We start from the raw sequence: 27,399 nt of genomic DNA on the forward strand, positions 1-27,399 counted from the left end.
ATATATACACACACACACACACACACACACACATATACAGAATATACGATTTATGCATTTGATAACATTTCAATTAATATACGTTGTATAAATATCCTAAATACATCTCACATTTTTAAATTAAAAAATACATTCTTAAAAAAAATATATATATTATCATATACATAGAATGTCTCAAACAGTTTAAGATGCTGTTCATTTGTTTACCATGTCTATCATCAAAATGTTTAGTTTTCAAAAGACATCTATACTGATGTTTGTATGCCTGGGTGTGTAAAAACATTTATAAAGAGACCTTGGTGGGATCTGAACCTGGATCTTTGAGCTACAATATAAATTCAGAACCACCCGTTTTTACACATTATTTAATTTGACATTGTTTCTCTTACACTTTTAAAATAGAAGAAATATCAAAATGATTGTTTTTTAAATAAGATCTGCACATCGTGTAAGCTACAAACAATATCCCATTTCCAGGAAATTCAAAGTACAGTACATGCAAAGGCAGCCTTTCCAAATTTAAGTAAGGCTGCTCCATAAGGAAGGAACTGTCTGCCCCTGTGACTAATCTTGCCTGCAGGGACTGTTATACAGCAGGAAATGAATCGATCTCTATACACAGAATTTGAAACAGAGTAAAACTAACATGTATGAAAAATAAATGAAAGACCTCTATTAGGATTGTAATTCAGCTTTTAAAACGGGTATTATTTCACACACACAGTCTACAATGTTAGCTACACTCACATGATAATCATCTCCTTTTTATAGAAATACAATTAGAGAAAAGAATAAGAAATCTACAAAGTAAGAAAGACATTTAACGTGAGCAGATTTTAACGTGTTTGCAATAATAAACCTGCATTTAAAATCTTCATTAGTAATCAGCACCTTAGAAATGATAACATTAACATGAAAAATACATATCGTTTTGTATTGTTCATTCAGATAAAAATTTAGATGGCACTAATAAAGATTATTACTACTTGTTACTTCATCAAATATGTATACTGTATATAGAGTAGTGTTTGCATTATTTATAAAATACTATATATCTTAATCTTGGTAAAACTGTGTTTCACAATCCAGTGTTATGTTGCACTGGGGCGAAGATGTATATAAAAAAATGATTTTTACAAAAATCCTTAAAACAAATCTGTAAAAATCATTCTGAATATAAAGAAAAGCTTTGCTAAAACAAGTCCAGGTTATCGCTGGCCATTGACTCGTTCTGTTGGATGTACTTCAGGATATCCATTTGATCCATGCTTTCTGTCTTGCTCTCAGCTTGAGGGGCTACACCTGGACTGGCGCTGCTCCTTGATAAAGACGATGGTTTCTTCGGGATGTCTGGCTTAGGTTTGGGAGGCAGCTTAGGTTTTTGCTTGGCACTTGCGCTGACTGTGAGAAGTTTATCGAAGTCGTCCTCTACCCTGAAAACACACACAAAAGTGTTTCCATATCAGAAAATGAATACAGTCTGTCCCTTTGGTCCCAAGTATACTTCCATATGTAACTCAGGCATGATTTGTCCAACACAAATCCAAAATAAATTAGTTTAGAAGACATTAAATGGGATTTGTAAAACCCAGCTGGAGTGATTTAAATTAAATCAGATGACACTGATGGCAGATCCCAGAGATATAAATGCCTCTTAGATCATGGGCAGAAGTGGGAAAAGGTGGAGAAATCAGATAAACCATCAAATCAAGTTGCTGTCCCTTCCTCTCCTGGATTCTTATTTGTTGCTGTCCCTTATATATTGGAATTATTGTTTCATCACATTCAACATCTGCCGTTTAGCTGAGGTCCCCCTTCCTCTCCTGGTTTCTAAAACAAAGAAGCAAAGAATACAGCGGACTCTACTTAAGGTATAGTTCTTCACCATTAGAATTCCAGACATTGCACAAATCGGGGGATGGGTATAAACAAATATCTAAGGCAAGGGTTCAAGACAATTAAGAAGTGGAAGGAGACAAAGGTGTGCAAAGTTGGTAGGGACCTAACCCAACAGACTCACAGCTTTAATTGCTGCCAAAGGTGCTCCACCAAGTATGAACTCCATGGGGTGGAGACTTATCATATTACGATACTTTAGTTTTCTGATTCAAACATATATATATTTCTTCACAATATTTTTTTCGCCCTTAACAGTGTGGAGTATGGTGTGTAGATAAGTGGAAACAAATCCTCATTTAAATGGGTGAAACTTTGAGGCACTGAAAACAAAATGTGAAGTAAGTTCAAGGGGGTGTAGACCTTATATAGGCACTCTGTGAGTGTATAAACCTTTTAAGTAAAAATGTGGTAAAGATATTTCTTATGTATTCATTAATGATAAGCAAAGTTGCTTGCAAGTGGTTTCTGCAAAACTGATGGCACTACAGCCAAGTGTGATCTCTGCCTTTGTACTAATTCTGTATTAAGGGCATGTGAAAGAGCAATTGTCTTTAAGATGTTTTTTCATCCCAGCTGTGCATGTTGCTCTTGGATCATTGCAGGCAACACCAAAAATACATATATTTCTCCCGTTACGTGAAAGATTCACTGGAATGTCCAATTCTATTTCTCGATTTGTAACAACATATTTCCAAAACACGTAGAAAGCATTAAACAGAGTTATTTTTATTTATTTCATGTATGTATATATTTTTTTAATCTATTTATTTATCAAGGGGGCATTCAAAGCAGCGAAGAAAACATTTCACATGACTACTTCCACAGGTCTGTGTATCCAGACTTTGTTTACCATGAGGATAGTGTTTTCCTTGTGTTCAAAAGTTGCACAGCATATCCAAACACAAACTTTTACTTTATTAGTAAATGGATTTGTTTTAGTTGGAATCCATGCAAGGCCATTCAAGGTGAGCCATGAAAACCCTGTATTGATTACCCGATAGTCACACACTTTCGAGACAGTCAAAACAATTTCAAAGAACACAGTCTTCTTTCAGAGCCCATTAGGACGAAGTCATAGCAGGAGAAGTGCGTTAATAATCTCACTTCACCTGGCCCGTCAGGGCTCAGCTCAAACACTGCAGGGCTGCAGGCAGCAACCTGACAGAATTAAGCTTTCTTCCCTGTCACTTTGTCATTAGGATACAATACAAATAAACCTGGTTCGAATATTTCACATTTTGTATGCATGCGAATACAAATTATGATGGGATTAGCATTTCAGAGCTCTTTCTACCTTACTTTCTACCTAACTCAAAAAGAAAATCCAAATTGGCAAGAAAGAAAGTGAGGTAAAGGAAATGAATATATATATATATATATACACACACACACACAAACACACACACACACACACATGTTTGTTAGGCTTTAAACACAATTCATAGGCTTTAAAGGGTTAGCCGTTTGAGCTCTTTGGTTAACAACAAAGTCTGATTTGGGCCAGCCCTGCCTGATATGAATCTTTGGCCCTTACCATCAGAGTGAAGTTGTCAGCACCATTTCAGAGGCACATCCTGCAACAATCAAAAGAAATTCCTGAAATTTTGAATTCCAAAAGCTGTTCATGCTTATCAGTCTGGAAAGGGTTACAAAGCCATTTCTAAGGTTCTAGGGCTACACAGAACCAGAGTCACAGCCATGTTGTTTAAATTAATACATTTGGGACAGTAATGAATCTTCCCAAGAGTGTCCGTCCTGCCAAAATCTCTCCAAGAGCAAGGCATACAATCATCCAGAATGTCACAAAGAACCCTAGAACAACATCCAGGGATCTGCAGGGCTCTCTCGCCTTGGCTAAGGTCAGTGTTCATGACTCCACACTGGGTAAAAATGGGATTCATGGCAGTGTAGCATGATGAAAGCCATTGCGTGAATGTTCTTCTCAAGTTTGCCAGAAAAGCACCTGGATGATTCTCAAGAGTTCTAGGATAATGCTCTATGGACACGTGTGGATTTTTTTTTTGCCAACATGGGCCCCATTATGTGAAAACCAAACACTGCAGCACACAGTAAGACACAACAGTAAAAGGAAAAGAAAGAGTTCATGCTATGAAAATATGCTGTGGTCTAGGGTAAGAATGGTTCTCAAGAATCTTAATATGAATCACACTTTTATAATAACTTTTGACACTTTAAACACTACTGGAATGTACTGTACTACAAACAGGTCAGAGTTCACTTTAAAAAAAACTTTGAAAAATATATTACAGCCAAGCTTAAACTGGAAACAAGGGGTCTTTTGAATTGCGGTCTTACACAACACTCTTTGGCTGGAGGATTTTCCTAAAATCTCAGGAGGAATAAAAAACGTTATTAACAGAGAGGGCTTACGACTGACCCTAGAAATGCAGTGTAACGCAGTATTTATTATCTCTTTTTTAAAAACAAATATTTTATAGTTTTGTGGTAGAAGTAAATCTTCGCTTTCTGGAAAGGCTTCCTCATTACAAATAATAAAAATGTTTACGTAATTGGTCTGCCATTTCCTTGTAAATGCCATGCAAGTAAGCAAAGCAAATCTCATTGTGACGTACGTCATCTCATTGTAACATCCCTAAAGGCAGTGGTTCCCAAACTGGGGTCCGCGAGAGAGTCGTAGGGTGGCTCTCACAAGTTTGTACCGTCTCCCCCACACACACCCCAAGCAACCATCAGCAAACCCCCGTCATCCTTTGGTAGGTGGGGGCCCTCAGCCAAAATCTGGGCGGCAAAGGAGTTCCTGTGTCAAAAAAGTATGGGAACCCCTGCCTAGAGGTAACTACTAATGCAACTTTCATAACAGTTGTAATGTAGTAAACTTTCCCACAAAATACAGATCAGTCCAGTTTTTTTTTAATTTAATAAATATCAGATGTGGTGTAAAGATAGACTTGTTTGTGTCTGGTCCATTTTGTGCTAGGTGTTTTTTCTCAAATGTATTATGTCCATGTCATGCATGATAAAAGAAAGAAAATGATGGACATGTAGTATTCCCTCTTACAGAATAAGATTCTGGGATGTTTTTTGGCTAAATCATTTAACAGCTAGATATTCTGTCAGCTGCATGATAGTACTACAGATGGGAAAATAAATATTCAACACATTCATGTCTTACACTTGGTGTGGGGAGGACATTTCAGGAACATTCTGAATATTTCAACCCGCTGAAAAAATAATAGTGCCGTTGAAGGAAGGGGGGAAATTTTTTTTTAAAAAAGGCAGATTGCTCTGGCTAGTGTACTGGAACACTGTGAAATGATGACATTGGGAGCATATCTCCAATTAAACAAGTCAAGCATACAGATGCATGCTCCAGAAATGTATATTTTTAAAAGGAATAGCACACCTCAAGTCAAGTATACAAAAGTGTCAGTGGAAGGACAGGAAGGAATGCATAATTTGAGGAGCTAAACCTGTTTAATTTAGTATCTCACATTAAAAAAAAACATTTAGCAAATAATATTAATGAAGAAAATAAATAAATAAATTGAATGGTTAAAATGTATATATCTGAGGGGTGCTCTATTGGTATGATGGACAGTACCTGAATAATTCTTCTGTATCTTCATCCAGTGGGGAGTCCGTGCTGGCACTCCTGTCTGTGTAGGCGGTGGGGAGTAACAGAGAATCTCCTAGCCTCACTGCTCCACCCAGATCAGGGTCTTCAAACAGCTTCAAATCACCTTGCAATACAAAGAAGACATGTAAGTGGCAATAAAGATTACATCAGAGATTGAGGACTGAAAGAAGTAAAAGCCAGTGCTGTAATAATATAAAAGCATTCTACAATATGAAAAAAATCACTTATATATATATATATATATATATATATATATATATACACTCACCTAAAGGATTATTAGGAACACCATACTAATACTGTGTTTGACCCCCTTTCGCCTTCAGAACTGCCTTAATTCTACGTGGCATTGATTCAACAAGGTGCTGAAAGCATTCTTTACAAATGTTGGCCCATATTGATAGGATAGCATCTTGCAGTTGATGGAGATTTGTGGGATGCACATCCAGGGCACGAAGCTCCCGTTCCACCACATCCCAAAGATGCTCTATTGGGTTGAGATCTGGTGACTGTGGGGGCCAGTTTAGTACAGTGAACTCATTGTCATGTTCAAGAAACCAATTTGAAATGATTCGACCTTTGTGACATGGTGCATTATCCTGCTGGAAGGAGCCATCAGAGGATGGGTACATGGTGGTCATAAAGGGATGGACATGGTCAGAAACAATGCTCAGGTAGGCCGTGGCATTTAAACGATGCCCAATTGGCATTAAGGGGCCTAAAGTGTGCCAAGAAAACATCCCCCACACCATTACACCACCACCACCAGCCTGCACAGTGGTAACAAGGCATGATGGATCCATGTTCTCATTCTGTTTACGCCAAATTCTGACTCTACCATCTGAATGTCTCAACAGAAATCGAGACTCATCAGACCAGGCAACATTTTTCCAGTCTTCAACTGTCCAATTTTGGTGAGCTTGTGCAAATTGTAGCCTCTTTTTCCTATTTGTAGTGGAGATGAGTGGTCCCCGGTGGGGTCTTCTGCTGTTGTAGCCCATCCGCCTCAAGGTTGTACGTGTTGTGGCTTCACAAATGCTTTGCTGCATACCTCGGTTGTAACGAGTGGTTATTTCAGTCAAAGTTGCTCTTCTATCAGCTTGAATCAGTCGGCCCATTCTCCTCTGACCTTTAGCATCAACAAGGCATTTTCGCCCACAGGACTGCCGCATACTGGATGTTTTTCCCTTTTCGCACCATTCTTGGTAAACCCTAGAAATGGTTGTGCGTGAAAATCCCAGTAACCGAGCAGATTGTGAAATACTCAGACCGGCCCGTCTGGCACCAACAACCATGCCACGCTCAAAATTGCTTAAATCACCTTTCTTTCCCATTCAGACATTCAGTTTGGAGTTCAGGAGATTGTCTTGACCAGGACCACACCCCTAAATGCATTGAAGCAACTGCCATGTGATTGGTTGGTTAGATAATTGCATTAATGAGAAATTGAACAGGTGTTCCTAATAATCCTTTAGGTGAGTGTATATATATGCATGGTGAATCTCAGGAAAATGTGTTCTCATTTTCAAATACATTTTAAACACTTCAAATAAAAAAAACATAAAAATGAAATGCATCAAGGCCATTTTGTAATAAAAGCTCTTAAATTTGAATTCCACCTGCCTGTTTAAGCATTGTTCAGAAATAGCATCGAGCTGCAGATTAAGTTGATAATGCAATGTGACCAATACAGTATCCTTGCAAAGGCAGAAGGCCTAAAAAGATTAATTAACAGCCTGGTACCATGCACTGTAGCAACACATTATGAAACACTGCTGTGTCGAAAGGCCTCAAAGGTCAAAATTCAGTCCTCAAAAGAGCTTTTACTGAATACTTTTAATAAACTACAAATTTGCACAGTCTTTCAATATCCTCTCACTATTTCCCTGAATATAATGGGGAACAATGTAAAAACACAAATAATGGAGACCTCATTCAGTGCGCTGTACAGATTGTAAGTTGACTTTCCCAGTGTGTGACTTGGACAAAGAGAGGACTCACCCTGCATTAGCTAGAGATCCTGATAAGTATGAGAAACAGTCACATGGTTCATGCCGAGAGGATGTTTTAACTGCTGTACTGATTAAGGCTTAGAGAAAGTTTCAAAATCAGGATTTCAACTTACTGTCTTTAGCAGGTGAGATTTTTCTGGCTGCACCAAACTTCTTTGCTGGTTCAAACAAATCCCCATCTGAATCCACCTCTTCATCAAACAAAAACAACTTTGGTTTCACCGGTTGTTCTGCAGCTGGTGGTTTCGGCTTTTTAGACCTGAAGATCATCACAACAACACCTATATCAGGCAACAGGAAGCTACCATAGTAATAATCATCAGCAGAGAACATCCTATTAGTAAATATATATTTTAAATAAACCAGTCTGGCAAATGATTCAACAGGAGAAGAGAACTTAAAACAGACATCTGTGTGGAATACATTTCTAAAAGATTAAAATGTAAAAATTATAAATATATAAATTCAAAATGTGGCACAGTAAAAAAATAAAACCAAAAAACAACTCAATAACTTTATCCCACTAAACCTACATCATTGCTGCCACCTAGTGTTCCCATCCACCATAGCAACAGCAGCACATGGCAGGGAAGATGCAAAGAATTGAAACAACATCCTGCCAATGCTAACCCCACACCAGCAGCCAAGAGCCCACCAAACCACATTCTCCCAGACCGGTAGGTAATTACTCCATTCAGAGCATCTGCTACAGGTTGGTGGTTGTACAGGGACTTAAAACCCTCTAATCCAGTGATTACAAGACTAATTATTACCCAGGCACAGCAGGAAGTAAACAGGGAATGTAAATATCCACTTCAATAATTTGCTCTAACCATTCATCTTTGCACTTGTGTTTAATACAAAGAGCCAGTTATAAATAGAACAGTTACTTTATTGTACGGAGTGCAACTTGAACATTTTCCAGTTTCGTTTCTCCTGTTTCTTCCCAATGCCTCTCTACATGGATTAATTAAAATTTAAAACAACATAATAAAGTTGTGTAAAGATATTCTGTTCACATATAGCCAGTGCCCTATATAATTATATATATGAAATGTGAAATACTGCAGACTGCGTGAAATGTTCCCAAAAGCAATATTTGTATTAAAATATTGCGCTAGTGACTTGTTAATGAGCTGCCCTTTGGAGTTACTTATAGTATTGATCTGACAGCCCCTCAATAGCAGCTACACAGAGTACTTTCAGAGGTCTGAGGATTGGCCTTTCCGCTGCCTTTGCGTTTGTTGTACCAGGTCCCGCTCTTAATTTCCGCACACTTGTGTTCAGAGAGCAGAAGGAAGCAGGTGGCACAATTCAAAAAGGAAACTGCTATCACTGCCCTGGGCTGAGGCAGACAGTCTGTATTCGCAAGGGGCAGTTTCAGATTTTGGGGCACTTTTACAGAACTCCAGCATTTTCCACAAACAGCTTTCCATTGCTTATGCAGTTAAAAAAGAATGAAGACCTAATATACTTAGGAATGTGTTTATTAAAAAATGAAATGTACGAGGTCAGGTTTGTTTTCGGGCACAAATTTGCTGTAAAATACATTTATCACCCATAGATTATGCAATTCTCAAACCAGTTCTATTCAGCAGAGGGTTTTGTTTTTTATTACGCAACAGTTTGGATTAGTAAAGGAATGGTCAAACCATTGCACACTACAATGACTGAAATACATTTCTCATTAATGCTGGAAAAAGGAGCACAGATTGTGCCCTGAACAGTCAATATTTTCCTGGCATTCTTGGCCTTTATTTATTTATTAATTCAAGGTTTTGTTATTGCCAGTGTTTGTCATTTCACAGATTATGCCCTCTGCTTTCGATACACTGATGATTGTCCTGGCATCTTGGCATACTGCAATCCCAAACCTTGCAGCTGGTGCCTATGTGAAGGTCGGTGTTCGTATGTTAACGCTTGTAACTTGTACACTGTCCTCAAAATGTCCGATCCTATTTGTCCCCCTGCCCACAGAGCTCAATGAGCTTCATGTTCTTAGATTCTAAACTTTCAAATTGAATAACTTGAAAACAAAACAACAACAAAACAATTAACAGACAGTTGTGCACAACCATACATTAACAAGGCACACAACTAATATTATTCAGCAAAGGATAAGGAAAGGTTTAGTTTGTCACAAAATATACCAGCATGAAACTATCAGACTTTGCTGAAAATTACAATCATGAAGTAAAGAGCCAGAAAGACCTCTGATCACAAGCACCGTTAAAGTCCGTCGATTCTTCTGTGGCCGAGGGTGCATAAAGCCTCCCACTGTGAATTATTCCATGGAAACATCACAATTAGTAAGTGCCTTAAAGTACAAGCTCCCTAAGCAGCTGTTATTTCTATTTTATTCTGTAAACTTTATGAGTTTACATTGGAAAGGTTGACAGTTTGCAGTACTGCTCTGGTAACACCTCAGATGTCCAGTCCATGCCGTCTATGAAAAAAATAATTCCCTAAAATATACAAAAGTACAGATAAGAAAAGCTTGAAGTTCTTAAAAGCATGGCCTTCTGAAAATTGCAGGGATGTTTTTTCTTCATTTTCTCTTCACCCGTTACCGGCCTTTCCTGACTTACTGCCTTTTCTGACAGTTACTATGGCAACTTTGAAAAGAACCAGATTCCTGTAAGTCACTCATTTCAAACTCCTCTGTAATTAAATAAAAAACAAAACTAGTTTTAGTCATACGTGCTTTGATAACTCTTTTCAGAAGTAAGTATCCTCTGGAGTACAAGTTACAAATAGTAAAAGTCATTGGGAGCACTTTTTTCTTTCTGAACTCCATTACTCATGTTTCATTGTACAAATGTGTCAGGGTGTGGATGTACTAGCACCTAATTGCAGAAACATACACCAGAACAATGTATAGTACTGCTCATTTTACAACTAATAGTCAAGTATAGTCAGTTTCCTCTGTTCATTCTCCATCCCCACTGCTTAACAGACAGGGAACATCATGTCAGCAAGTGATTAAAAATAGTGCTACTGAGTAATGAAGAAAATGTATTTTCCCCTTCCTTTGGCAAAAAGGGTTCAAAATTAGAACAGTGATCTTTTTTGGTGAGCGGTGCCCTACTTTCCCACATTTTCAATTACTGAATATGTTCTCCACTGACTTATACATACAACACACATATTATTAGCATTAGAAGTGGATTGGATATGTAAACTAATATTTCAAATGTATGAGGTCAGTGCAAACATTAAAACAGCTTACGGACAGACTTTAAACTCTTTTAGACTGCTTTCAAAATCAACTTTGCACATCTTCTAATCCTTTGTACGCTTACTGGCATAGTAAAACACCATGTTACACAGCTGTAAGTAACACTATACTGAAGGAGAAGAGAGTTTGAAAACACTTCAAATGGTGTAAATGGCATCGTCTCCCATAATACAACACTCTTCAGTAAAGAGACCCTAGTCTAATATATGCATCATATATATATATATATATATATATATTTATATATATATTTATTCATACATACACATACACACTACCGTTCAAAAGTTTGGGGTCACTTAGAAATGTCCTTGTTTTCCATGAAAACATACATGAAATGAGTTTGAATAGGAAATCTAAGTCATTGACAAGGTTAGAAATAGTGATTATTAATTTAAATAATTGTGTCCTTCAAACTTTGCTTTCGTCAAAGAATCCTCCATTTGCTGCAATTACAGCCTTGCAGACCTTTGGCATTTCTAGTTGTCAATTTGCTGAGGTAATCTGAAGAGATTTCTCCCCATGCTTCCTGAAGCACCTCCCACAAGTTGGATAGGCTTGATGGGCACTTCTTACGTACCATCCGGTCAAGCTGCTCCCACAACAGCTCAATAGGGTTGAGATCCGGTGACTGTGCTGGCCACTCCACTATAGACAGAATACCAGCTGACTGCTTCTTCCCTAAATAGTTCTTGCATAGTTTGGAGCTGTGCTTTGGGTCATTGTCCTGTTGTAGGAGGAAATTGGCTCCAATCAAGTGCCGTCCACAAGGGTATGGCATGGCGTTGCAAAATGGAGTGATAGCTTGCCTTCTTCAAGATCCCTTTAACCCTGTACAAATCTCCCACTTTACCACCACCAAAGCACCCCCAGACCATCACATTGCCTCCAACATGCTTGACAGATGGCGTCAAGCCCTCCTCCAGCATCTTTTCATTTGGTCTGCGTCTCACGAATGTTCTTTGTGATCCGAACACCTCAAACTTAGATTAGTCTGTTTTTTCCAATCTTCCTGTGTCCAGGGACTATGTTCTTTTGCCCATCTTAATCTTTTCTTTTTATTGGCCTGTCTGAGATATGGCTTTTTCTTTGCAACTCTGCCAGAAGGCCATCATCCCGGAGTTGAGGACCTGTGAGGCGTCTGTTTCTCAAACTAGACACTCTAATGTATTTGTCCTCTTGCTCAGTTGTGCACCAGGGCCTCCCACTCCTCTTTCTATTCTGGTTAGAGACAATTTGCGCTGTTCTGTGAAGGGAGTAGTACACAGCATTGTACGAGATCTTCAGTTTCTTGGCAATTTGTCACATGGAATAGACTTAATTTCTCTGAACAAGAATAAACTGACGAGTTTCAGAAGAAAGTTCTTTGCTTCTGGCCATTTTGAGTCTGTAATCGAACCTACAATTGCTGATGCTCCAGATACTCAACTAGTCTAAAGAAGGCCAGTTTTATTGCTTCTTTAATCAGCACAACAGGTTTTCAGTGGAGCTAACATAATTACAAAAGGGTTTTAAAATGATAAACTTGGATTAGCAAACACAACGTGTCATTGGCACACAGGACTGATGGTTGCTGATACTGTCTTCTGTACGCCTATGCAGATAATCCATTACAAATCAGCCGTTTCCAGCTACAATAGTCATTTACAACATTAACAATGTCTACACTGTATATCTGATCAATTTGATGCTATTTTAATGGACAATTTTTTTTCTTTTCTTTCGAAAACAAGGACATTTCTAAGTGACCCCAAACATTTGAATGGTAGTGTAGATAGATAGATAATTAATTTTGACTCTAAAGTCATATAGTTATATGTGGCTTATCTGAAAGAAACAGTCATCCAGAAAGACTTTGTAAATATGTAAAAATATACTTGTGAAAAGAAAAATATATGTACACGATTGCAACAACTATTTGCAAACAATGATGGAGTTTGAAAGACCCTCTGAGATTTATGTCTACACGGATCATAAATGGTTGATGTTATCAGATAACACTTAAATAATCACACCTGTAATTGTATCTGGCTGCTTGTTTCCCTGCATAAACCTTTCAAAAATTGCCTCCATTTCCTATATATAAATGCATTAAAGTATTCTTGGCTGCATTAGCCAATGATTTTAAAGATTTGTCATTAATATGTTCGGTACCTATAATGGGACCTAAGTGTGGTTTGAATAAATTTTCTCTCTGGTCTTAAAATAGAAATTCATTGTATAACTGTTAAAAAAAAAAAACAAAAAAAAAAAACAGGAGACAGATGACACATGGCCTGCTCTTATCAGCCATTGTCACCTTTCCTGTTAGTCACCCAGAACTGTACATCTCACACGTATTGTTCTATGAAGAGCTCCCAATATACACAATAAATACAATGAAAGAAACAGTGTTCTTCTATGGTCAAAATGATTAACTGGGAAGTTTCAAAGTTTTTGGCTCTAAAGTAACATTTGCACCACATTTTTTGAAAGTAAAAGATTAAATGTTTCAATCTAGCAAGGGTGAAAAGATGTTTTAAAGTGCATAGAGTTTCTAATAACCTTTTAAAGGAAATAAATGGTAATTCAAATATTTTTGCTGCAGGGTAAGATATGTTCCCAGTTTTATAAAATAAACTGGGGAAGTAAAGGGCAAATGCTAATTAATGCACAGTAAAGACAACATGAAATTGACATGGTCTTCAGATAAAGAAATTAAATTGGATGGAGTGTATTTGGAAATGGAAAAACCTGAGAAAATATTGAAAAAAACAGAGGTTTGTGCTACAGTATTACATTTGCTTCTTTGTTCTACATTGTATGTTAAAAAGTAATTCAAATTTACAATTTCATTTAGTTCAGTTATGGTAATGAGGTTTCCTTATGGCATCAATGTTGATCTAAAGCACTTCCTATAATTGTACTCTTAAGTAAAGTAAAAACTACCTTGGATTGATTTTTTTCCATGTTCCTAGTGGTAAGGAATTTTGAGATTATCAGGGTCAAAGGTTGAGGTTAAGCATATGAAAATCAAAACAGTGACCCATCCGCCAGGCACAAAATGCAAACCCCGTACTAAATTTTGATTGATTGAATGCAGTCTGAAACATGTATATTAAGAAGGAAAGCCACCCTAGCTAGCAAAGCTGAGAGGTAGACAATGACATTAATTCAATTACTGTTCACCTTCCTCTAGAAAGCCACAGAGGTGGCAGAGAATGTGAAAAGATTAAACATGTTATCTCAAAAGGGTTCAAGGAAACGTGGAAATCACTTAGGTTCTTTTCAGCTGAAAGCATCATTAACATTTCAGGACCAGATGGAAAACTAATGCTCTGACTCCATTGATTCAGCATTTCTCTGAGCACATCAAGGGCGAGGAGGGTTATCGATGAGGTAATGTGTGGCTATATTAAGCCTCTGATTCACCACTGTTTGGTATCCCTGAGGAATAACACAATGCTTTTAACCGGGTATACTGTGCTTTGTTTCCTGATAAAAGTATCGTGATTGCATTGTTTCATTTATCACAGCGAGACAGTACAGACCAAGCTTTCACCCTGTGCAGTGCAAATAATGATCACTATTACTGAAAACGATTAAAGAAAACAGCAGTTTCTAAAAACAATGCTTTAGAAACACAATGTTCCACTTTATAATGAAATTGGACTGCTCTGAGTCAAAACAATTTGGAAAAAACCTTTTCCATTCTGCTTTCTCTTTGATCAATTTATATAATAGGCTACAATTAAGGCATAAAAACTTCAGGCTCAGGCTCAGGCTCAGGCTTCAGGCTCAAAAACAAACACAAATGAAATAAACACATTCAGACTTTGGAATGGATTAATCCCAAATAGCACAGCCCACTCAAAAGGCCTTTGGAAAAGTCAAAATTGTTACTTCGCCGACAAGTTCACAGACCCAGCAGAACAGAAGACGTACAGAAGATACAGGTAATGCATGCTTATAGAGAAATGGTGTGGCATTCGCACAGACACGGCTCCCACCGATACTGCAGGAGGCTGTCATCTGTGCATAGTAAGGCAAAAATCCCACGAGAGCTGCACACCAGGGGTCAGTTCAGTTATATGGTTTCACAGGGGTTTGTATTGGTCACAGTCAGCATGCAGCCCTGCATCGATACAGAGTTGTGTGACATTTATCCGGATCTCCACATGGGAAGCCTTTACTGTATGAGCGAGATTCAGTAATTTCTCAAATGTAAGCCAACATCCTGAGCCGAGCTGTGCTGACTATGCTTACTGGTACTCCATCTCGGCTGCTCCTTTGATTTGCCAGTGAATTATTCACTCCCCTGCGAACGAAACGGCTTCTTTTCCAAACCTGCAATATTCTGATCCTTCAGAATAATCCCTTCTGTTTTGGGCATGTGGAGTTTTGACACAAGCAGGACTCAATCTTTGGATCTAAGGGCTTAAAAATCACTTGCACCCCTGGACCATAACTGTAGCCAGCATGTTCCATTTCATTTCTCAAAAAGGATGAAGAAATGAATAATGTTAAGTATTCAGCTCTGTAACACCTGCGCATATCTAGGTTTCCCTGTCGTGGAGAATAAGCAACTGAAATGTTTAAGATCTGACCATACTCATTATACAGCCCTTTAATAAAATACATATTTTCAATTCTTCTTATTATTGAAGGTGAAGGATATTTAAATAAAGTTATTCTAATCTAAACCATTGTTTAATCTGCACAAGAGGTCACAAGGGGCTATATAATTTAAAACTGAAGCATATTCAATCATATGGAGATCCTGGCAAATTAGCAAAGGCATGTCATATTACTGATAAGCTTATATGTGGCAGAAGGGTTTGATTTACTGCGGCAGGCTTGAAACTATTTCTTAAATCGATTTTACACACATTATTTTTAATTGTGAATTACACTGGACTGTTTTTAATAGTCACTACTTTCCTTGTCTTTTTGCTTTCCTCACTCCTCTTGTCCTGCAGAAACATCTCAGCTGGATACATAAGAACATAAGAAAGTTTACAAACGAGAGGAGGCCATTCGACCCATGGTGCTCGTTTGGTGTTCATTAATATCAAGTGATCCAAGGATCCTATCCAGTCTATTTTTAAATGTTCCCAAATTTTCAGCTTCTATCACATCGCTGGGTAGTTTATTCCAGATTGTGACAACTCTCTGTGTAAAGAAGTGTCTCCCGTTTTCCGTTTTGAATGCCTTGAAGCCCAATTTCCATTTGTGTCCCTGGGTGTGTGTGTCCCTGCTGATCTGGAAAAGCTCCAGATGTGGTCGGTTTGATGTGGTCGATGCCTTTCATGATTTTGAAGACTTGGATCAAGTCCCCACGTAGTCTCCTCTGTTCCAGGGTGAAAAGGTTCAGTTCCCTCAGTCTCTCCGAGTAGGACTTTCCCTTCAGACCTGGAATAAGTCTGGTTGCTTTCCTCTGAACTGCCTCTAAAGCAGCGATATCCTTCTTGAAGTGTGGAGCCCAGAACTGTACACAGTATCCAGATGAGCTCTAACTAGTGCATTGTACAGTCTGAACATTACTGCCCTTGTTTTAAATTCTACACTTTTGACAATATACCCTAGCATTCTGTTTGCCTTTTTTATTGCTTCCCCACATTGCTTGGATGGAGAAAGTGAGGAGTCCACATAGACTCCTAGATCTTTCTCATGTGTTACTTCATCTAGATCTGTACCTCCCATAGTGTAATTATAGTGGACATTTTTGTTACCTGCATGTATTACCTTGCACTTGTCCACATTGAATTTCATTTGCCAGGTGTCAGCCCACAACTGAATATTATCTAAGTCCCTCTGAATAGCCTGTGCTGCCAAGATTGTATCTGCCACCTATTTTAGTATAATCTGCAAATTTGACAAGTTTACTAACTATCCCAGAGTCCAGATCATTAATATAGTGTAGAAAAAGCAAAGGCCCTAATACTGATCCCTGTGGAACTCCACTAACAACCTCACTCCAGTTAGAAGCAACTCCTCTAATCAACACCCTCTGCTTCCTATACATCAACCAGTTCATAATCCATCTGCTTACATTACCCTGAATGCCTACAGCTTCCAATTTGAGGATCAGTCTTTGGTGTGGAACCTTATCAAAGGCTTTTTTTTATCATATCATATGCTTTCACGTGATCTACAGCTGCAGTTGCATGTTAAAAAAATTCTAATAAATGATTAAGACATGATCTGCCTCGTCTAAACCCATGTTGACTATCTCCAAGAATATGGTTTCATTAAGATGCTCCACTATTTTCTGTCTAATCATTTTTTCCAACATTTTACAGGTGATGCAGGTGAGACTGATTGGTCTGTAATTTCCTGGCTCAGTTTTGTCCCCTTTCTTGTGGATTGGTATGACATTTGCTGTCTTCCAGTCAGTTGGCACATCCCCTGTTCTAAGTGTCATTTGGAATAATTGAGTTAGCGGCCTATAAATAATTTCCCTCATTTCTTTAAGTACTGTTGGAAATATCCCATCTGGCCCAAGTGATTTGTTTACCATTTACCATCTCAACCATTTCTATTTCTGCTTCTGTAGTCCCCACTGGGCTTTCCCAGTCTAAGTTTGGGAAATGTAAATCCCCCATTATAACAGCCACATCCTTGCTACATGCAGTCCTGATTACACTGTACAATGCAGCATTTTTCTGAATATCTGAGTTTGGTGGCCTGTAACACACTCCTAATTCTAATCCTTCCAACTTGTATTCGTCCCCGTCCATACAACCCAGTAGGACACGTTTCCCGAGAGACATGATTTCCATTTACTCTACTGCTTTATTTGGCACGGTCTGACCTCGTCTGTATTATTCTGGGCTCGAGTAATAAACAAAAGCGGGATAAAAAGAGTCCTGTGACTTCAGTCGTTTTTCCAGTCCAAAACCAGACGACTATTGTTCTGGCACAAATAATCATAACCAAACAGTCAAACTCAGCACACTTTCCAGATGGAATGTACAGGATTTTCTGGACATTGATGGAAAAACAAATAATTATGAATTTTATTCCACATATTCAAAATAATTACAGACTCCAATTAAAGGCACCTTGTCATTCCTTCAAGCAACACTGCTGCAAATGCAAATCGAATTATCAAGATGTTTTTGTAGACTGTTATCGTTAGTACATTAGTTTAATATAATTCATAATGTTACATTGAAAAGGTTAACCACCCTGTACCATGCAATATGTGAAATTAGAAAAGTGAGAAAAGGAAGATCTCATAATAACAATAATAATTAAACATTTGAAGGTTTTGTGCCAGGAAAATGCATTAGCAATTCATTTTGACAGTTCAAGCATTATTTCAGAAATTAGAAAGGGAATGCTTAAACACATTATTTCACTTCTTATTTCATGCTCAGTTCATTTTAACCTCACCTACACCTCACCTCTGCATTTTGAATCATATGATTCAGTAATGTATAATAATGTATGATTACTGGGGGTCTGCTTCCACAAAAGAAGTCCTAGGTAACGGAGGTGGATCTTACTTGAGAATTCCCAGTGGATCCAGGGTTTCCTCAACCTCCTCTTCATCGTCCGGGGGCTTGTGAGGCTTTACTGGTTTGGCAGGTCGCCGGCGACGTGTCTCTTCAGCAGGAGAGACCTCATCCTTACCAAAGAAATCAAAACCATCTCCCTCTTCCTCCTCCGGCTTATCATCAAAAACGTTCTTCGTTTTGAAGTCGGCAACATCTGTATTCTTTGCCCCTACAGTGAAAACATGGAGCAGAATCAGACACTACTCATGTAGGCTACTTGAGAGGTACAATAATGAAAACTATAGGAATTAAATTAACAACTTAAAAATGTAAGGGCCACTTTACAGCTGTAGGCATAAAGCTAACGTGTAGAGTGTGAGTGTAAAGGTGACAGGCTGGAACATCGTCAGCATTATCAAAAACGAGAGGTACAGTGAGGGAAAAAAGTATTTGATCCCCTGTTGATTTTGTATGTTTTCCCACTGACAAAGAAATGATCAGTCTATAATTTTAATGGTAGGTGTATTTTAACAGTGAGAGACAGAATAACAACAAAAAAATCCAGAAAAACACATTTCAAAAAAGTTATAAATTGATTTTCATGTTAATGAGGGAAATAAGTATTTGATCCCCTATCAATCAGCAAGACTCTCTTAAAGGGAGTGCTCCTAATCTCAGCTCGTTACCTGTATAAAAGACACCTGTCCACAGAAGCAATCAATCAATCAGATTCCAAACTCTCCACCATGGCCAAGACCAAAGAGCTGTCCAAGGATGTCAGGGACAAGATTGTAGACCTACACAAGGCTGGAATGGGCTACAAGACCATGGCCAAGCAGCTTGGTGAGAAGGTGACAACAGTTGGTGCGATTATTCGCAAATGGAAGAAACACAAAATAACGGTCAGTCTCCCTCGGTCTGGGGCTCCATGCAAGATCTCACCTCGTGGAGTTTCAATGATCATGAGAACGGTGAGGAATCAGCCCAGAACTACACGGGAGGATCTTGTTAATGATCTCAAGGCAGCTGGGACCATAGTCACCAAGAAAACAATTGGTAACACACTACGCCGTGAAGGACTGAAATCCTGCTGCGCCCGCAAGGTCCCCCTGCTCAAGAAAGCACATGTACAGGCCCGTCTGAAGTTTGCCAATGAACATCTGAATGATTCAGAGGAGATCTGGGTGAAAGTGTTGTGGTCAGATGAGACCAAAATCAAGCTCTTTGGCATCAACTCAACTCGCCGTGTTTGGAGGAGGAGGAATGACCCCAAGAACACCATCCCCACTGTCAAACATGGAGGTGGAAACATTATGCTTTGGGGGTGTTTTTCTGCTAAGGGGACAGGACAACTGCACCGCATCAAAGGGACGATGGACGGGGCCATGTACCGTCAAATCTTGGGTGAGAACCGTGGGTTCGTGGATGGGTATTCCAGCATGACAATGACCCAAAACACACAGCCAAGGCAACAAAGGAGTGGTTAAGAAGAACCACATTAAGGTCCTGGAGTGGCCTAGCCAGTCTCCAGACCTTAATCCCATAGAAAATCTGTGGAGGGAGCTGAAGGTTCGAATTGCCAAACGTCAGCCTCGAAACCTTAATGACTTGGAGAGGATCTGCAAAGAGGAGTGGGACAAAATCGCTCCTGAGATGTGTGCAAACCTGGTGACCAACTACAAGAAACGTCTGACCTCTGTGATTGCCAACAAGGGTTTTGCCACCAAGTGCTAAGTCGAAGGGGTCAAATACTTATTTCACTCATTAACATGCAAATCAATTTATAACTTTTTTGAAATGCATTTTTCTGGATTTGTTTGTTGTTATTGTGTCTCTCACTGTTAAAATACACCTACCATTAAAATTAGACTGATCATTTCTTTGTCAGTGGGCAAACGTACAAAATCAGCAGGGGATCAAATACAGAATGGCATAAATGCTTTATGAATTTGACCTGAATCTTGTGCCATGGCAAGTTGGAAAGGACTGCTTCCCCTTCAGAATAATGTTATGGACATGTTATTTATTGAAGCTTAACCTTTAAATAATTTCTTACATCGTCCTTTGACTTCAGAACATTAACATTTGGGTTGCGTTGCTGGGTTATGGTTTAACTTTTGCAAAGTGGATAAAATAAAGTTAATCTTCTGTCAGTACTACCTCGATTATCATCTGGAATTCTCTTAACTGAACCTCCTTAATTCTCTGGCAGAAAGAATGGGAAGTAAAAACAACTGCTTGTCTAATTTCTAGATCTAATCTTAAATATAGAGACAAGCCGCAAGCAGACACCGAGCAGATTTCATTGAATTGCCATAGCCTGCCATCTTAGTTTTTATCCCCAAGAGCTTCAGACACATATCCAAATTATTTTGAGTACATGAGGGAATCAAAAACATTTAAAAAATCGGTAGAAGAGTGATTTAAGTGGTAAGTGAAAATCTGACCCTTTAGTCCAACTTAACTTCATACATTCTTTTCAGTTTACTTCAGCTGAAATGATAGTGCTGCTCCTGATAAATTGGGCTTTAAAACAAGATTTAATTACTTCTCCGCAGGACTGTCTGGTATTTAAAGTACAAGATGTTCAGTGCTGAAACCCAGACCATATAAAGAATCTTAACTCTTGATACTATACTATTCACATGTTGTTGCTGTATTATCATCATTTTCAAATGCCTTTATTGCATTATGGTGAAAAATATTTTGTATAATTATAGTAAAAATTTAAATTGCAAACATCCCAAACAAAACACACCTAGACTTTGCAAAAACATTAAAGAACCAACGTTCAACATATCCAAAGAACTCCGACAAAAGAACCAAAGATCCTACTAGTCTCTAATCTGGGACAGCAACGCACCTAGGAACTCCAGCAGCTCTGGACAGGTGGCAAGGGTAGCGTTTCTGGAGAGGAATTTGAGCAGCTCGTCGAAGGCCACTCTGCGCTCCCTGATATCCACATCTCCTACAAACAGCACTTTACGTGGCATCGCCGGCAGGGCTATCTTCGGGTAGTGAGCTGCCAGCCTGCAGTAGAAGTCATCAATCTCGCTGTACTTCTTGGAAATCTGTCAAATAGTCATCAATTCAGGGTCATCAATTCAGACAAATCGTCAAAGCAAAGAAATTAAGATAAAATAAACTGTTGTTTCGGGGTATTATCACATATAATAAGGAGTTTTAAATATATCACTAAAGAACAGAAACACTTTTTTTTATTGTTTTTACTAAACCAAAGTACACAATGTCCTTAAACAAAGTAGAATGTAACTTATGTCCACTGTAAATTAATGTAAATATTCATTTTCAAACTTTACTCAAACTTAACTCATCAAAAAGATAAGCTTATAGTTTAATAATTCAAACCAAATCTAAAGTTGCACTGGTTAAGTTGACAACAATATTACTAGCTTAGTTTCGTGTGCGAGTATGCGTGTGTGCATTTTTATTGAGAAAAGAGGATGTAGGAAGTCTTTATATACAATCTGGAGAACACGCATTGTTTTGTTCAGCACAATGAAGCTAATTAAGCATTACACCTGGAAAAAACATTAGACTTATGTATGTTACATAAACACAAATATTAAATTGTTCACTAGATTCCAGTTAACAGACAATTATAGTGTATACTGCGTTTTGACCAACCACTGGTTTAAGTAAACAGGTCACACATTCAATAGCCAGATATCTCAATTTTGAAGCATTAATATACTAATCTACTGCCAAATAAATCATGGGTTTTACCCAGAACTACAATTTATTCATTTTCTATGGAACAAACATGCCTAACAAAGTTACTATTTTGGGAATCTTCCACTTAAGCACTTTTTAAACATTAAAGTGCTTCCAGATAGCACTCCCACACGAACCTCTTTTGCGGTTTGTAAGAAATGCACAGTTCACTGCCCTTGGGTAGGAGCACCCTGATATACTTCTATGATTACTATTTTGATTGGAAAAATAATAATAATATTGCACGTGGATGTCTTTTCATTCAATACTAAAGACACGTTAAAGACAAAACTTACTTTAAATTATAATTTTTAAAATATTTTAAATCACACAACACATCTGCTGATCATTAATGATCTGCAACCGATTATATTATGCAACTGAATACATGCAAAAGTAATATCATGAATAATTCAACATCTTCCAAAAGTTAAATGCTCAGAAATAATGCTTTTGGAAGGAATAGATGGCTGTTTACAGAGCAACAGTGACCCCATGGGGTGATGATGCCATTACAAGATCTAGTGAGGAACTAGAAAACTCTTCTTTTTATGAACAAATGATAATGTAATAATAAAGTGTTGTAAATAACCATTTCTAAATTGATAAGGATTGTTTCGATTTTCTATAATAAAGTATTTTAAATGCAAATTAATATCAACGAAGACTCCATGTCAAATGTATTTGCATTTATTTACAATAGTAAGGCATTGCTTATCATATTTTTATACTACTGAATATTTGAAAATAGATTTCCCAGATATAAACAGTTTATTTTATAACCACAAACACACACAACATCACTCTGGCCCATTATGGTTTGAATGGATATTAAGTTTACTGCATTTTGTCTAATCCTCAAACTGTAGAAAAGTAGACTCACAGTGCCCCCTTCAGGAATAATATAATCTAGCACAATATCATGAAATAACATCAAGACTAACAATTATGTTTGTGGCAGCGATCGACCTGATATGAACACAAAACTCTAATTAACAGACTATAAGGAACAGAAAAAAAGTATATTTTGAAAAAAGGAAACTGAATCTACCTGATTACATTTTCAATTTTTTTTTTTAACAGTGAAAAGAAAATGTGTGTGTATGCATGCATGCATGCATGCATGTATGTATATATATATATATATATAAAGGTTTGTGTGTATATATAATATGCCTTTGAGATAGCTGAATACATATTCGATGCACATGACAGCACAGGCAAATTCATATCAATTCTATTTATTCAATCTGGCTGCAGTTTTGTTGTTGTTGTTGTTGTTGTTGTTGTTGTTGTTTGCCTTTACATTAGTTTACCAATACTGATAGATGAGACTGGATGGTATGTCACAAAAACTTTGAAAAATGAACTCTGCAATAATATACCTTCATGTTCTCGTGAAATAGACGTTTCTTGCATTTTTAACTTTCATTCAAAGCTCTGTTCATTAACACAAAGTTCGTATCCTATTTGGAGTCAAATATAAATCGATATTGAAGGACATCTTTAGGACACTTTTCCTTATTTGACTAGCCCTTACATTTTAAAGGAATTAGGATTTAAAAACTGCTTAAGTAGTCTTGGGGGACCATTTTCCACTGTATGATTAATTCTGCTGCAGAATGAATACCTATATCAGTCCACAGACTTTTTAATTGGAAGCAGAGATGAAAGAAGTTGTGTCCTTGGACTAACCCGGACAACGTGGCCCACTTTTCCGGACTGTAATTAAGACATTCAGTTTCTACCAGTTGGTTAATGTGCAATGTTAGGTGTTAGACAATCACTGAAATTAAAGTGGTTAGGGAAGCTACTGTGATGCTGCTGGTTACAAAGTGAAGTACAACGACAACGATGTAATCTCCCAACGGTCACCCACCACAAGTTGTACCACGTCCCCTGGTTTGTGCTTTGCGGACTTGAACGCAGCCAGGCGAGTGACCACAACGATCTGATACTCCACATGACCCGTCATCATTGTGCCCCGGATCTCCTGATACTGGGGCACAGAGAGATCGATCCCAGTGCTTGCATTTTGAAGTTGCCTAAAAATAAACATATGAATGAATGATTAACAATAATAATAAAATGAAGAAAACCATAATAGTGATCACACACCAGTTTAAACTAGGTACATTTCAGTAAGTGTACACTGTGTTAGAGTTGAGGTTGGGTTCAGGTTTCTATGTACAGTGAGGGGAAAAAAGTATTTGATCCCCTGCTGATTTTGTACGTTTGCCCACTGACAAAGAAATGATCAGTCTATAATTTTAATGGTAGGTGTATTTTAACAGTGAGAGACAGAATAACAACAAAAAAATCCAGAAAAACGCATTTCAAAAAAGTTATAAATTGATTTGCATGTTAATGAGGGAAATAAGTATTTGATCCCCTATCAATCAGCAAGATTTCTGGCTCCTAGGTGTCTTTTATACAGGTAACTAGCTGAGATTAGGAGCACTCTCTTAAAGACCAAAGAGCTGTCCAAGGATGTCAGGGACAAGATTGTAGACCTACACAAGGCTGGAATGGGCTACAAGACCATGGCCAAGCAGCTTGGTGAGAAGGTGACAACAGTTGGTGCGATTATTCGCAAATGGAAGAAACACAAAATAACGGTCAGTCTCCCTCGGTCTGGGGCTCCATGCAAGATCTCACCTCGTGGAGTTTCAATGATCATGAGAACGGTGAGGAATCAGCCCAGAACTACACGGGAGGATCTTGTTAATGATCTCAAGGCAGCTGGGACCATAGTCACCAAGAAAACAATTGGTAACACACTACGCCGTGAAGGACTGAAATCCTGCAGTGCCCGCAAGGTCCCCCCTGCTCAAGAAAGCTCATGTACAGGCCCATCTGAATTTTTCCAATGAACATCTGAATGATTCAGAGGAGAACTGGGTGAAAGTGTTGTGGTCAGATGAGACCAAAATCGAGCTCTTTGGCATCAACTCAACTTGCCGTGTTTGGAGGAGGAGGAATGACCCCAAGAACACCATCCCCACCGTCAAACATGGAGGTGGAAACATTATACTTTGGGGGAGAACTGCACCGCATCAAAGGGACGATGGACGGGGCCATGTACCGTCAAATCTTGGGTGAGAATCTCCGTCCCTCAGCCAGGGCATTGAAAATGTGTCGTGGATGGGTATTCCAGCATGACAATGACCCAAAACACACAGCCAAGGCAACAAAGGAGTGGCTCAAGAAGAACCACATTAAGGTCCTGGAGTGGCCTAGCCAGTCTCCAGACCTTAATCCCATAGAAAATCTGTGGAGGGAGCTGAAGGTTCGAGTTGCCAAACGTCAGCCTCGAAACCTTAATGACTTGGACAAGAAACGTCTGACCTCTGTGATTGCCAACAAGGGTTTTGCCACCAAGTACTAAGTCGAAGGGGTCAAATACTTATTTCCCTCATTAACATGCAAATCAATGTATAACTTTTTTGAAATGCGTTTTTCCGGATTTTTTTGTTGTTATTCTGTCTCTCACTGTTAAAATACACCTACCATTACAATTATAGACTGATCATTTCTTTGTCAGTGGGCAAACGTACAAAATCAGCAGGGGATCAAATACTTTTTTTCCCCCTCACTGTATGTTCAAGGTTAGGCTTCCAAATCCTGGAGCATGTACATTTCAGTAATAATACATGCATGTCACATTATAGTATCTCAATTTTAGGTAACTTGTTATGGTTTACAACATATTTCAAATTCTTTTCTTACAACATACACCCTAGTACTGTAGAGCGTAGGCTGTCTGTTCAACTTTAAGGTTTAAATTATTTAAAGAAGCACTGATACACTTCAGCAGGCAGACCCACCAGTGTTAGCAGCCTGGCGATTTACACACACTTATAAAACCTATAGGATTTCAGCAATCAAAGACCACATAGGTACACCATTGCATGTGGATAAAATTACACAGGTTTATAGACCTTGTCTGCACTGACATGAAGTACTAATGAAACATCTACAATGACTAGCCATAAAAATGTAGTAGACCGTGTGGGAGGTGAACTTTGACTTTTTTTTAATTATGTTTATTACAGACGGGGATGCATATTCCTCTTGAACAGAACAGCCAGACAAATTGCACAGAAGAAATTAGAAAAAGGGGTGGGTTAGGGCTGGGGGTATTTAGGCTATTTAAGCAATCTCAAAATCTACCTCAGCACACAAGAACAGCGATCACGGTTTAAGTTGTGCACATGAAGATACGTTTTCGTTTTGCTTTAGGAGAGATATTCAAAAGCCCTGTACAGGCAGCCTGTATCTTTTTCAGTCCCAGATCTGTGGGAAGCAGGTGTTAGTGTCGTCACTGCCTTACAACAAGAATAATACATTCACACACTATTTATTTTCGTTTTAAAACCTTTCATAGTCATTTAGTCAAAATGTGCAGTGTCCACAGTCCTGTCCGAGTTATTCACGTGTAATGACAGTTTAGCCGTCTTGTTAACCATTTATTTTTCTTACCAAAATTGATTTAAAGCCACAGCAATTAAACATGGGTAAAGCTAACTAGCAGTGTAGTACTACGCTGGGTTATTAAGTAGTCAACCAGATACCATACCGCGATATTTTTAGACATTGATTTTGCTTAAACACTGCTTTCCCATTTCCACACACAGCACTGGCTGCTAATGAACAATGCACTTTGCCGGACTATATGACTGAAGTAGCTGTTTATTTCGGTGGCAACCCGTATGTTTCAATTCAATCAAGCCAAAACATGCACGGCCTGTTTTAAACGGTTTTAAAATCAGTTTAAATTGTATCCACAACTAAGCTACAGCCTAGTGCTTATTTTCCTGCGCTTTGTCCTTCTGTGGAGAGACGGTCCGGAAGGAAGTTTCTGCAAAACTTTCCCCCTTTCTTGCTTTGTATCCTACCTGCTGGTGATGAGTCCGTCGGGCATGGCACAACAAGCGGGTTTCCTCGGTTATATAACCAATGCAAAAAGAAACGTTTAAACGTGTTTATTGTACATGTACATGTTACGCTTCTCTAGTCAGTTTCTTCAGCCCGAGCCTTTTACGTGTGACTCAAGTCACGGGATGCCGGCCGTGCTGGCTTCACACCAGGGCTGCCGGGTTGGGGGATGCTGCCCCTAATTTGGGACATTTTTAAGTGCCATGGGGGTAATATGGAGGCAACATCTGAATGCGGGGTAAACTGTAGGGGATATTTTTTGATCTTGGGGGGAATTAGGGATGTACAGAGTAGATTTGCAACTCTTTCACTGGGTATTTACAATGCTCTCTAGGAAGCTGACAACACTGTCACTGTCTCCGGATTGGTTGACGTCATGTTGTGGGCGGGCCTTGTCTGAGACCAGGTACGGAACATATATATGGATATAAAGTCACAGCACGTAAAAATAGAAATGTATCCATAATATTGTTTTTA

General features: G+C 38.5%; 1 protein-coding gene across 2 annotated transcripts; it reads right to left on the reverse strand.

Moving 5' to 3' along the window:
• Positions 1-348: 348 nt before the first annotated feature.
• Positions 349-27,184, reverse strand: hs1bp3 (HCLS1 binding protein 3). Of its 2 annotated transcripts, XM_066704024.1 has the most exons (8): positions 26,883-27,181; positions 23,864-24,029; positions 21,113-21,320; positions 18,259-18,478; positions 7,644-7,789; positions 5,483-5,621; positions 3,434-3,473; positions 1,304-1,433 (listed from the first exon to the last, which is right to left on the reverse strand). In XM_066704024.1, the coding sequence occupies exons 1-7, from the start codon at positions 26,906-26,908 to the stop codon at positions 3,461-3,463; spliced, it is 918 nt and encodes a 305-aa protein (XP_066560121.1). In that variant the 5' UTR covers positions 26,909-27,181; the 3' UTR covers positions 1,304-1,433; positions 3,434-3,460. The 2 variants fall into 2 exon arrangements, with proteins under 2 accessions (XP_066560112.1, XP_066560121.1); XM_066704015.1 differs by lacking the exon at positions 3,434-3,473 and having other exon boundaries at positions 349-1,433; positions 26,883-27,184.
• Positions 27,185-27,399: the final 215 nt, after the last annotated feature.

This window comes from Amia ocellicauda, chromosome 1 (assembly GCF_036373705.1).
Source record: "Amia ocellicauda isolate fAmiCal2 chromosome 1, fAmiCal2.hap1, whole genome shotgun sequence".
Classification (NCBI taxonomy): Eukaryota; Metazoa; Chordata; class Actinopteri; order Amiiformes; family Amiidae; genus Amia; species Amia ocellicauda.

Coding starts and splice junctions, on each gene's coding strand:
- hs1bp3 (XM_066704015.1), bottom strand. CDS start 26,908: ATGCCCGACGGACTCATCACCAGCAG. Junction 21,321..23,863: donor GGGACGTGGTACAACTTGTG/GTGGGTGACCGT, acceptor ACTATTTGACAG/ATTTCCAAGAAGTACAGCGA. Junction 18,479..21,112: donor AGAGCTGCTGGAGTTCCTAG/GTGCGTTGCTGT, acceptor TTTTCACTGTAG/GGGCAAAGAATACAGATGTT.